Raw genomic sequence first — 13,384 nt, 5'->3', positions numbered from 1 at the left:
GGCGTGATCGAAGATCTCAAGTGGATGCTAGATGGCATCACGTATAAACGGCCGTGTGTGTCACCTGAAAAACCTCGGGGCAGGACACCCTACACGGTCCGTACAGACACTAGGTCGCGTGCGCATCGCGCGGGAGAGGCGCAGACGCTGTCCCGGGGACAGCCCCGACGTGCCACGCGCGCAGCGCGACGCGCTCTGCGACGGCTTCCCCGCGCTCCCACGCGCGCCCGTCGGGGCTGCGCGGTGTCACGCGCGTCCGCGGGGGCGGCGGGCGGAGAGGCTGCCCGGAGGCCGCGGACGGGCCGGTCCCCGCCGCCCGCGCCCCGCTCCCGCGGCCTCGCCCCGGCGGGTCCCGCCTCCCCCGCCCCCGCCCGCGGTTGCGGGGGCAGGGACACCCCTTCCTCCCCGCGCGGGGCGGGGGGCCGGGGCCGCGGCGCGGCCGCGGGCGCTCGGCAGGGGGCGCTGCGCGGGGCCAAGCGGCGCCGAGCGCACCATGCTCAAAAGCGGGCGGGGAGCTCCCGACGCCCGCACAGCCCCTGCGCCGGGCCGTGCTGTCCCGGCCGCGCCGAGCCGCCAGCATGCAGCTGCGGGCGGCCGCGGCGCTCTGCCTCTGCGCGCTCAGCGCCTGCCGCCTGCCCGCCGCCGCCCTCCGCAACGGCACGCTGGTGCCGCACCCCTACATGCTGGCGCTGTACCGGCGCGGCGCGCGCCCCGGGCCCGGCACCGTCACCGGCTTCGCGGACCGGGCGCCCGGAGGTGAGCGGCGGCCGCACCTGCGCCCCGGCCCGCGCGGCTCCGCAGGGACAGGCGCGGCGGGCCGGGCCGGCATCCAGCGCGGGTGGGACGCGGCTCCGGATCGGGCGCGGCGCGGCTGGGCGCGGGGCGGGGCGGGCGAGGCGGGGCGCGGCGCGGCGCGGCCGGTCCGGCTGGAGCGCGGCTGCGGAGCGAGGTGCAGACGGGGCCGCGGCCGACCCCCATCGCACGCGCATCCCTGCCGCGGCCGGCGCGCGCAGGTGGGTGGCCGGGGTCCGCGGCCGGGGGCGCGGGGCAGAGGCGCGCGTGGACTCGGCGGCGGCCGGGCGCGGGGGGCGGGGGCGGGTGTCCGGGCGGGGGGAGCGGGGGGGACCCTGCTCGCCCGGCTCAGCCTCTGCTCTGCTCCCTCCCCCGCAGCCGAGGCGGCGGCGGCGCAGCGGTACGTCTTCGACATCTCCAGCCTGGCCGAGGCGGACGAGGTGGTGGGCGCGGAGCTGCGCATCCTGCGGCGCCAGCCCGAGAACCGGAGCCTGGCCCGGGCCGCGGCCCGCAGCGCGCCCCGCCTGCTGCTCTCCACCTGCCCCGGGCCGGGCCGGCCGCCGCGCCTGCTGCAGGCCCGCGCCGCCCGCGCCGCGCCCGCCGGCCCGCCGCGCTGGGAGGTGTTCGACGTGCGGGCCGCGCTGCGGGGCGGCGGGCCGCGGCCCCGGCTGCTCTGCTTCGCGCTCAGCGTGCTGGCCGAGCCGTCGGGGGCCGCGCTGCCCCCGGGCCAGCTGGGCTTCGGCAAGCGGCAGCAGGCGGCCGGCGAGAGAGCCCTGCTGGTGGCTTTCTCCCGCGCCCAGCGGCGGGAGAGCCTCTTCAGGGAGCTGCGGGACAAGGTGCGAGCCCTGGGCACCCCCCTGCGCGCGGGGCCCGGCAGGGAAAGCCCCCCCGAGCGCAGGAGGCGGGGGCGGCGGAGGCGGACTGCGCTGGCCGCCCGCTCTGGGGGCAGGGGGCAAGGCAAGAAGGCCAAGACGCGCTGCAGCAGGAAGCCCCTGCACGTCAACTTCAAGGAGCTGGGCTGGGACGACTGGATCATCGCCCCGCTGGACTACGAGGCGTACCACTGCGAGGGCCTCTGCGATTTCCCCCTGAGGTCGCACCTGGAGCCCACCAACCACGCCATCATCCAGACCCTGATGAACTCCATGGACCCCGAGTCGACCCCCCCCAGCTGCTGCGTGCCGTCCAAACTCAGCCCCATCAGCATCCTCTACATCGACTCCGGGAACAATGTGGTTTACAAGCAGTACGAGGACATGGTTGTGGAGACCTGTGGCTGCAGGTAGCAATGTCCGCTGTCTCCGCCAGCCCCGCCTCGTGTCTGTGCGTATTCCTGGCACGTGCCTTTTGAAAGCAAAGGTAAGAAGAGGCGTCGCAGCCTTCCTCGCGAGGCCCCGTCCGTTGTATCCGAGCAGGCAGGGCTTGCCGTTCAGACCCTCTGTCTGCAGGGTCTGATGCTGGAGGGAGAGATGCAGCAGGAGGTGCAGGATCATTGCTGGGTGCCACGCACTTTCCCCGCAGGCAGCGGTCTGTACATTTGCTTCCCTAGGTAAATCTGCTCCTCAGCGTTGTCCTGAAACGATCCTGCAAACGGGCACTTTCAAAGGAAACAAAACAAAACAAAAGCCCTCCATGGCAATTTTTCCAGGAATTACAATCTTCAGTACACCTATACAAACATTTCCCGTCCCACCCCGTCTAGAAGGTCAGCTGGGGAGAATCAGCTGTGGTAGCGAGTCTCTCTCTCCCTCTCTTTGAAATGGCCCCGTCCTTGTTCAAGCGAAACCATTGACATTTCCCTGTTGGAAGAACATCCCATTTCTCCCCCGTGGAGGAGCGGGGAAGTTGCAGCCGGTTGCCTGGAAGGTGGATAGACGGGAGCCGTCTAGTTTCGGAGGCAAACCAGGGTTCAGCTTGTGATCGGCTTGAGTTTTTAAACCCCGTTTTTTAAGCGTTTGTAACGTGGCTGTAAAAGTTCCCATGGGATGAAATCAGAGCGCCTGCTCTTAGCCCCGGGAACATTTTGCTATTGTTTTCCTGAGCTGAAATGATTTTAACCCCTGTCCAGTGCCGTGCACACACCATGGCCAAGTTCGGCTGTCCGTTGCCTGGCAGCTGGATTTAGTTCCAAACATCTGTCATACGGTGCTCAGCGGGCCTTATTCTGCTCTGCCTTACCGATATTTTAGCGCATGTCAAAAAGAAGTTGGTGGAGTTTAACTGGTGTAAAACTGATGTAAGAGATAGGTGAATCCTACTCGGCCATCTTACCGGCCTATTGTAGCAAACAGTGCTGGTTCGCCGGGACTTAAACCGTGACGTGTTATGACTGTAAAAGAATCCGACACATGCTGGCTTGGGAGGCTTTTTCAGGCTCTTCGAAAATTACAGCGATCAGTTTTTGAACCAGGAAACTTTGCAAATGATTTTCCTGCAGTGGGGCAAGCCTTGCTCAGTCCTTTGAATTGAAAAGGGGCTACTCTGAAGAGTAAGCACCTTTTTGCAATTATAGTACTCATTCTCAATTATATCCTGGCTAGCTGTCATATAGTCAGGAACAAAAATGACGAATTGCCAAGGAGATGCTGAAGAATGTTAACTACCTATTAAGAACCTGCTCGAAGGGTTAGGGAATGAGCAATAGATTTCAGGCCTCATCTTGCTGCACTTAGGCATGCAAGACTCCCATCGACCTTAATCACATTCTGATTTTCCGGGGCATTGTCCCTTCATTCGTTGCGTTAAAGAGAAATTCAAGGAGTTTAATTCTGGTTGCACTTTGTAAATTATAGAAAAATTGTGAAAGATTTAGAAAGGAGCTAAGAGACCTGAGAGTCTCAAACTAGTTTATTCAAAAGGAGGTTACGAAAGAACTTCATCACTGTCGTAAGTGGGAAAGAGATTTTTGGAAGTAGATGGCTTTTTAGGAGTAAAAAGTAGGTGCATCCAGACCCAATGTTTGGAAGCTGAAGTGAGGTAAAATCAGACCCGAATTAAAGCCCAGGTTTTGAACACGGAGGAATGTTAACCATTGAAGCAACTCGCTGATGGATTCTGTGGTTTTATATGACTTGAAGTATTTGAATCAAGGCTGGCTGGTTTCCTAATGTGTGCTATTGCACGGACAGAATTCATTGTCTACATGGAGAAATTGCTAGATAGTATTCGGGGGACTGTGTTCTCGTCAGTCTAAATGAATATAACGGTTCCTTCTGGCTTTAAATCTATGAATCTGCAAAATTCCTCTTGTGTCAATAATTTGCTCTAATATGCAGAACACAGAAGCTGGCCCAAAGACTTAAAATCTTTAAAAACATTTTTGAAAGAAGTTAAATGACTGGATAGGTCCTGCAGACCCTCAGAGAGAACTCTGCCATTTCAAGCATTTTCAGTTTTTTTTCCCCCCCAAGCAAAATGCCTTATGATTGCTTATTGGCAGATAAAATCAGACCAGGGGTTATTCGCATAGACTCAAAGAGCACGTGAGCAAAATATTTGCTAGCATTTGCACTCCGACCTTGAAAGCTGAACAATTTGCCTGTTGCTCTGCTCGTAGCGATCCATAGGAGACTCATCACAACCTAATGTCCATCTATATGGAATTAAACAGGGGCGCTCTGTACGATGCCAATCGGACCGAGTAATTTGGGCAGCCTGCCAACCTCAGTAGGACTTATGCTTTGAAGTCAGAAATGCGTGTGAATCGCTCTCAGGGCAGAAGTGAGTGTCTTGGGTCTGGTGCTGTATAAGACAGGCTAATATTCAGTCCTGAATTGCTCATACTTTCTCTTCAGTAATTTAGCAGATCCTTTACCAAATAGCATGTGTTTTCTACTATCAGTTAAAATATTGCCAAATGTGCATCAGTGCCTGGTAGCTACGGTCCTTTGCTTTCGCAGGAGTTAAATTAATGTTGTAACTTTGCCTAAGCAGCTAAACTTTCCCAAAGTTCAGAGGTGCCTGGATCTGGGGATTTGATTGTGCTGTTGTAGAGGGAAGGGGTAACCTCCGAGACTGGGATCTAGCTATTTTAAAGTTCAGCAAAATTTGGACCGAGGGCTTGGTTCAGATCCAACTCGAATTGTAAGAAACCCCCGGAGAGGATAATACAGTTACAGAGAAGAAACCATACTACATTAATAATAATGACATAGATGCTGAGCAAGATCCCTCCCTAGCATAGCTCCATCGATACTCCAGCCGAGGATCAGGCCCTTGAAATCTAGAGGGTAGGAAAGAAATTTTGCACTGTCCTAAATGAACTTTAATCCCACTGACTACTTTGGATTTATATCAGTGCAACAGAGAGGGAAATTTGGCTTCATATAGCGGAACGAATGTAAATAAGTGCTAAGTATGGCATATTCTTATCCTGGGATTATTCTGAGACACAGAGGTTAGCAGCGAAAAGGAAGGCTTGACTCCTTGCCAGTGGGCTTTTTAAATTTTAATTTCAATTTTTTTGTATTATGACTTCCCTGTTGATCCCAGCTCTCTGTGGTTAGAGGCTTGTAAATAATGCTAGCCAGGTGACAGGCATTGCACAAGGCTAAGCTGGGGCAAGTGCTGCAGCAAAGGTCAGCTGGAGACTTCGCAGGTTTGTTTCAAGTTTCAGCGTTATTAAGAAAAAAAGTTAGGAGAGGCTATGAAAAGTGAGGAGGCTGCCGTGAACTGCTCTGCAGCAATTTGTTCTGGAAATATCATGTCATTTTCTTACAATGTCACCGAGCCCTTTTTTTTTTTTTGAAGCTGCTGGATAGTTTTTTTTCTTTCTTTTCTTGCTGCTTAACCGCTTTTTCTCCCATTTACTTATTTTTCCATATAAAACCCTTTGCATGACAGAGGTTCAAAGCTGGGCCGTACCATATCCCGAGCTGAATGTCCTTGCCAGCTGGGGGCTGTTAATGGCCCTTGGCAGACTGGTGGCCTCTAACCAATTACTAAGTGGCGGAGGGGCTACATCACAGAAGACATTAACACGAGTGACAGTAATTGACATTCTTGCTGACAGCCTAAGTGCCTAGGCAAGAAAGGGCCCTGGAGACCGAATTCACCTATCAGTGCGAAAGCTCCTTCCGAACAAGGTTAGCCACCGCGCTGATGGGCGCTACTGAGAAATCTGCGGTAGATTGACCCACGCCGGCATGCCGGTGGATCGATGGCCTGTAGAGCTGCTGCCACTATTCGGTACTCTGCCTGGCCTCAGTGATGGAGGGGGAGGGCCAGCATGATACAGACGCTGGAGGTCTGTCTGGCCTCTTTCATGGTCACAAAATTAAGACAAAAAAAGGGGGTGGGCATCTGGAACAGAGAGGGAGGCCACTAGTGACTGTGATCTCTGATGACGTCTCTTGTTTGTTCATATTTAAGCCAATCACCAAGTTGCATCTCTGATTGCCTCTCTAAACAGGCATGTTTGGTTTTAGCCAGGGAGAACTGGAGCTGCACATCTGTCAGAGAAGCACCTCTTCTGCCCTTTTCATTGCCTGCAAAATGTCAGGAGAATTTCATCAGAATAGCAATCACGGAGAGAGGACGTGCGGAACAAAGGCACATTTATCTTCTGTAGCGTTGCTTTTCAGGAAGAATCCGATTCCCCTTCGCTTTCTGCGGAGGAACAAGAGCTTTCAGTCTGTTTTGGCCACAAGAAACCTTTTTTTTTTTCCCGCTCCTGTTTATTGTTGAAGGCTGGGGCTTTATCTGTCCATTAAAATGCAGTCTGCAAAAGCACTCATGTGCTAGGCGCGGAACAAGAACAGAGAGTCAGTCCTTGTGAATACTGGGACAAATGTGGCCTTTAGTTATAGCAGTGTAAATCCTGCGCTACTCCTTTGAAGTTAAAGGTGTTACTCTGGATTTACGCCTGGGTAACTGAGACCCCAAGCTGACGCACAGCCTCCTGTTTTGAACAGGGCAGCTATTCCCGTTCTCAGCAAGGATATCTTTGTTGCAGCGGGGAGGTGTAAGCGGTATTGTATTTGCACCGAGCGCAAATCAAGAAAAACTCCATTGCAGTTAATCAGTGCAAAGCTGGTGTAAGTGAAACCTCTGGGGTTCAGTTCATCTTTAGCATAACCTGATATATAGGATATGATTCCTGGGAGGGATGGAAGATGGTAAGATAAAGCAGAGCCGGGATGGAGTTCTTTGTACGTGTGCCCACTACTACCTTCTAGTGGCAAGGAGCGTTGCTCAGCAGAACTCAGCTGGTGATACAGGCCTTTCCTCAGTTTTTCAGCTTGGAGTTGGGGGGCTTATTCTTGAAGCCAGTGCTTGCAAGCTGGGTTCCTTAGGTCAGTCTGCAGACAATGATTGTCTCTGTGCAGTTTTTTGCAACGCCGTTCCAAAAAAGTTGGAAAATACCATGGCTAGGATGAGACCAGGGGACTCTGGAAAATAAGGGGGAAAAGTCCCAGAGCCCAAGCAATATTTCCTGTGCAGTATCTGACAATATTAATTACATGTGTGGGCAGCTCCTGTGTTCCTGAGGCCCTCGCAACTCTGGAGGGAGTTTTTGGTGCACACGAAAAACTTGGTCCTACACTCCATGGGGACATTCACACGGGCTGAGAGCTAACATGGGGCCAACACACCACTTCAGTCCTCCCCAAGGCCTGAGGTGAGAAATAAGGACTTTATCAGTTTGTGCAGCAAGGATTTTCATGCAGTATTGTACAGCTACAATGAGGAACAACAGGCATGAAGCAAAGCAGCGGGGTAGGAAGCATCCATCCCTGTAATATCTGAGTGCCTTGCCATATTTAATGCATTTATCTTGACAGCACCTTATAGAGAAAGGAAGAAATACAATGCCTTTTTACAAGTGGGTTTTAGAGGCACTGGAAAAACAGAGAGACTTGTTCAGGGTCACCAGGAAGCCTGTGGCAGATCAGGGTATGAACCCAGGTCTCAGACTAGTGCCCTGTCCACTCCTTCTCTCACCTCCCTTTAATTCAAAGCCAGAACAATAACATTTTATGTCATAAAAACAGTTAAATAAAAGGGTATTTTTTAATCAGCCACCTCTTGCCAGAGTTAAGTCTTTGGGCACATCCAAGCAGTATAAATAGGGTACCAGAGTTTGCACATGAACAAATGTGAATTCAGTAGATTTAGAGTGATTTCAATGGATAATTATAGGTTCTCAATCTCCAGTATTTATATAACCTTTCCAATAAAAAACCACAGTTTCCATGAAGGGAATATTCTACAGCAGGATTTATTTGACCTTCAGCACCATTTTTATCTGCAGGATATAATTACAGCTAAGCTAGAAATATTAAGCATTTGAGAAAAGAACTGTGTATTTGCAGTTTATTGGCTCCATTCTCCTTTGCATGGGAATAGCTCACCAAGGCAAGAGGAAACTTGCAAATTGTTACCATTTGAGTTGTAGGCCTTGAGGCTCTGCATCGGGGAAGCACCCACATTAAGGAAAAAGTTGAAGCATGTGCCTAATGCTAAGTGGGTTGGAAGCCAATGGATCTTAAGCAGGAGCGTAAATGCGTTGCTGTTTCCCATCCTAAAATCTCAGGAGTGCTGTCGCGTACAAATGTATGTATGTTGTATGGAATAGCGGGGTGGGGAGAGTGGAGAGCAGAAGGGGTTGGTGCCAAAGGTAACTTGCTAATCATTATGACGTCCAAGCCGATTACTGGCAAAAAGCACTTTTTCCAGAACGTTTACAGCCTTTTTTTTTTCTCTTGTAGATTTTTTTTCCCTTAATTCTCTTAAAGTAACCACAACAATGTATTAAAAACTTTTTATGTAGGACAGACAAGACAAGGGTAGAAGGGAAAAGAGCAGTCACCAGCTTGCTCAACGACACTGATGGAGAATTATGTTGGGGCTGCTTCTGGTTTTACAGGAGTTTTATAGTGATATAATTTTATTGATTATTTTGGCTTACGTTGGAACAAACAGGTTTTGGGTTCAAAACATATCCCTCAGCTATTTCTCTGTCTGCTATGCTTCTAAAAGCCAATCTTCAGCTGAGTATTATAGACAGTTCTTTGTAGATCTGTACCATATGGATTTTCACTACCACCCTGATGATCAGGGATCCTGGTAGCCCCAAATCCACGTTTCCGTGATTAAAATGAAACACCACTGTCTATCTATCTATCTATCTATCTATCTATATTAGTGGTGTTTTATTTAAATCACAGAAACATGTGGATTTGGGGTCTTTTTAACCAAAAATTGGGGATTTTTTTTAAATCAGAGAAAACCAGGATTCCTGCTGGTGATGTCTCTTGCTCATATTCCTAAATACCATTGGCTACTTATACAATTTCTGTTTTGTTGACTTTTACTTATCAAAACAAAGCTGCTATAGTTTTCCCATTCATTGCTTTTGGTCCCAGGTGCTGCAAATGTGTAAGCATGTGCTAAATGCTCTTTACCTGCATGGTCCCATTGATAGTTTCACGTATAGTTAACATGTGCCCAAGTGTTTTCTAGGACTAAGATCTTGGAGGTGATCAGAGATGAGCAAGTTTCATTACCACTCTGTTATACCTTTGCATGGTGTTCAGTGGCACTACATCTGGACTAATGCAGTGGTGGGTCAGCTCCAAGCAGTGATGTGATGAATTAAGATTTATCTCTCCTGACTAGAAGGATATTGACTCCAAGAGCAGCAGAAGCAAGTTTTTAATTTCCCATATTTTCTGTAATGTTGAAAAGGCAAGGAATCTGCTTTTCACTTCATGTCATTAATATTCATGTACAAAAGACCAAATACAACTGGACACACACATCATAAACACTTATAGCAAGGAGAGTAAGGAAGGGTAGGTAGCTGCCCTGGCTAAGTCTGGAAAGCTGGTGGCTTCCTGTCATACTTGTAGTTAGCACTAAAGTAACAGGACCTATTGTTTTGTTTCCAGAGTGACAATGTAGCTGTGCGTGTTGAGAAAAAGGTCTGACAAGGGAGAAAGCAAGGAAAGTCTGAACATTGTATGGCATGACCTTTGCTTTTCAAATGATCCTATTATCCAGGGTTGTCCCCCATAGCTCCTACTAATAATATTGAAAATTCCTTTAGCTCCTTAAGGGCCTGATTGCCCAGCCCACAAAAGTCAATGAGAACTCCAGCTGACTTGATCAAGTCCCAAAAAGACAGCGAGATCAAATTAGTCAATATTCTCATGGCATGGTCATTTTTAAATCATCAGCAATGAAATGACAATTCAGCACTGTAGCCCAAATGCACTGCTAGCATAAATCAATGTATCTCCATTGGCATCAATGAGCCCACATTGCTGTATTGTAGCCAAGGAGTTTGCCCAATGATTTATTTGTAGAGGGACTAGCCATGCACAAAAAACCCGCAATCTGTAGAACGTGACATAGGATTTCTAGCAGATGATAATGTAAACTATGGAAAAGTATATGGAGAATAAGGGAAAAACAAATGGGGAGTTACTGACTGTGCAGAGCCACTGAAAGGTAACAGGGAGGATTTCTCTGGCTTCCTTTTCTTCAAATAAATCACTGGTAGACAACCAGGCAGCCTGGCTGTGTGTTACTCTATACCGTCATGAGAGTGGGTTTATGTCTTCTATGACAATCTGTATTCAGTCTCCAATACCTATTTATAATATTGTGCCTTACCAAATACTTTGGCAGCAATAGCAATGTTGTACGTATGCCATCCTGCCTTTTCTGTAAGGGTTTTGGACATTAAAAAGGCCCTAGCCGTATATCTATCTCTGAGTGTATATTTGCAGCCTTATAAAGACTATTCCTAGATACTGAGTCTAATTTTCCCCTTGCTGACACTGACTCTAGTTTTACAGTAATGTAACTTTATTTTCTTGGAGCGAGGCCGGACTTTCATTGATGCAAAGGAGATCTCATTCAGGCTTGCTGTATGTAATTACACTTACGTGAGGACCAGATAGAAATAGTGTCACACATCTAGATAGTTTTAATAGATTTTTTTTTAATCTTTTAAACCAAGATCTTGGTAACACCTTTAATGAATGGCAGGTTACAATCAGCAGCCTGAATTTGTTCGTTGTCTTTCACCATCACCTGTTCCTAGGCATTTTTGTCTTTTGGCAGGCCAGGTTTCCAAGATGGGGAGCACAGACTTAATATTCAACACATGCTGAAACGCTTTGCTGAGTCAGGCAAAGAGCTTGGTTCTGATCTTACGCCACTTTATTCTGGAGCAACGTCAATCCCTTCAGTAGCAAAGCCTCTGTTTTACACCTATGTAAGAATGATCAGGATCAGAGTGTGGATGAAAATTACTCAATATGATGGCAAAGCCACGTCGAGGTTTTAAGTCCAACATTTTCAAGATGACATGTATGGCCAGTTTGATCCCATCCTAGTCCTAATTTAACTGGATTGATTTCACTAGAACCAAATTTCTTATTTCTGTGCAGGTTTGTGGGTGGCAAGTTTTATTTTGGAAAGTTGATTTCCATGGGTGATTCAGTCAACTGCAGCGGACTTAACATGAACACATTGATCTGAAATATGGATATCACTTGCACACTGGCACATGTACAATGAGATTTGGTTAGAATTCACACCATTTTGGTATTTTACTGCAAGTCAAGTAGTACCACTTGGACTTTTATGGCACCTATGTGATTGATGTGATTTTTAGAAGTGTTGAGCATCCAGAAGTCCTATTCTCTTTGGTCAAAGCTGTGAAGGCTCAGTGCCTTTGCAAATCAGTCCCTTTTGCTTAGATGGCTAACTAGAGAGTCAAGACACAGATGCTGAAATTTTGAAATTCAAAAGGGGGTTATTTGTTAATAAGAACGTGATGCATCTTTCTGCAGAACACATTGGTTTCTATGGTCTGTATTTCTAATGATCCCAATACAATTTGTTCGTCCAGCCTGCTACATTACTGAACTTACTATTCTTATACTTGCTTCCTTCAAAGACTGAACAACTATTTGGAGTTCCTTCAGCAATATGAGAATCTCTGCTGATTAGCCATGGTTTTATTTATATGTTTTAGAAAGGAAAAGACCAAAAAAAAAAAAAATCAACAAAGGTTCATTGTTCCAGTTTAACCTATATAACCCATTTCTTAAAACAAGAACTTACCTCCTGTCTTTGTCTGTACCTCTAAACTATACATTTATTTTGTTCAGCTTGTCCAGGTCTGACTGTGTGAAATGTTTCTAAAGAAGACAGCTCTGTAAGTGATGGTGTAAATGCATTGTGTGTATGTATTCTAAAGTTTAAATAGATTGTACATATGGACTTGTAAATGAACTGTACACAGCAATCTATATTTTCTTGAATATATTATATAGCAGTATATATTTGTTAAATAAGCATTCCTGTATACTCTCCATTAACCTTTTTAATATTTTGTACAGATAAGTTTATTAAATATTTTATTGATATCTTTTTTTCCCCAAGATATTTCTTTTAAAGATGTGCTTATTTTTTTGGACTGAAAAACAGAGCATGTGGGTTTCTGAACATCCATCACTAGTGCAGGTTTACACAGTCCCATTGACTCACAGTTCACTGGGCCAGTATGGCTATCACCTGCCCCAGAAAAGTAAGAAGGGTACAAAGAGGGCTGATTTCGTTAGGGCTGATTTCCCTTTTTGGCCAAGTGTAGGTGATACGGTGGAATGTGACAGAGACAATGTAGAGCTGTGCGCTGGATTCATTTATCTTGTCCAGGCAGTGCCTGCAATTTCCATGTCACAAAGATGTATGCTTGGCAGAACTGGTTGTAATTTTTTTAAATTTGAAAATACTGATAGAATTTTGATCTTCAAATGAAACAGAAAAGGGAAAAAAATTGGAAGAATGTGTGTCTGGCCCATCTACATGGTTTATCATTGTAGAAGGAGGGTAGATTTGCACCCTACAGACTAAAACAGAGGTGTATAGCACAAGCTTGAGCTCACTTCATCAGATGCTGTGAAAGGACATGCATGGAGCGGTGTATCAAACGGAGAGAACGATTTGAATATAGGAGTGAGCAGTGTTTAGCCATGTGAGTTTGAAGTCAGGCAGAAGGCAGGGTAGATTTGCACTATATAGACCAACTAAATTGGAGATGTAGAGCATAAGCTTTCACAAACAAAGAACCTTTATTGCTAAGCCCTCTGCTAGCAAAAGCATATGCTATGCATCTCTAATTTAGTTAGTCTAGAACAGTGATTCTCACCCAGGAGGTTGTGGCACCCTAGGTTGCCTTGACGTCCCTTCAAGTGTGTCACAGGGTACTTCACAATGTTAGCACTGTTAGGTGTGCAAACAAGATTCACAAGATAAACCTAGAGATTTCAAATAGGAATTCAATGGGTTACAACACTCTCATCTGTTGTGGTCTTTTCAGATTCTGTGCAACAGAAGAATTGCTTTATTATTTTTCCTGTAGCCAAGAAACAAGTGAAAACGAAGAGCTGGCATTTTGCAAGGGGTGCCTTGAGTCTAACCCCCTCCAGTCCCAGCGGGGTGTGACCAGAGCTGCTGCTGTCACAACAGCTGTTACCAGGCTGGGCTGGGACCAGAGCAAATGTGCTTCCTGCCGTGGGCTGCAGCCTGCTGGAGCAAGGTTAAGCGCTGGGAGAGTGGGAGGCAAAAGCAGCGG

At 48.1% G+C, this 13,384-nt stretch overlaps 1 protein-coding gene across 1 annotated transcript; it reads left to right on the top strand.

Moving 5' to 3' along the window:
- Window positions 1-521: 521 nt before the first annotated feature.
- GDF7 (growth differentiation factor 7) lies at window positions 522-12,176 on the top strand. Its single transcript, XM_090031624.1, has 2 exons — window positions 522-756; window positions 1,171-12,176. Exons 1-2 carry the CDS (start codon window positions 579-581, stop codon window positions 2,076-2,078), a joined length of 1,086 nt encoding a protein of 361 aa, XP_089887750.1. The 5' UTR covers window positions 522-578; the 3' UTR covers window positions 2,079-12,176.
- The last annotated feature ends 1,208 nt before the right edge of the window (window positions 12,177-13,384 follow it).

This window comes from Crocodylus siamensis, chromosome 1, assembly GCF_052110815.1.
Source record: "Crocodylus siamensis isolate JL-2025a chromosome 1, ASM5211081v1, whole genome shotgun sequence".
NCBI classification, from domain to species: Eukaryota; Metazoa; Chordata; order Crocodylia; family Crocodylidae; genus Crocodylus; species Crocodylus siamensis.
Note: the sequence above shows the minus strand (reverse complement) of the source record. Positions and strands in the feature narration are given on the sequence as shown.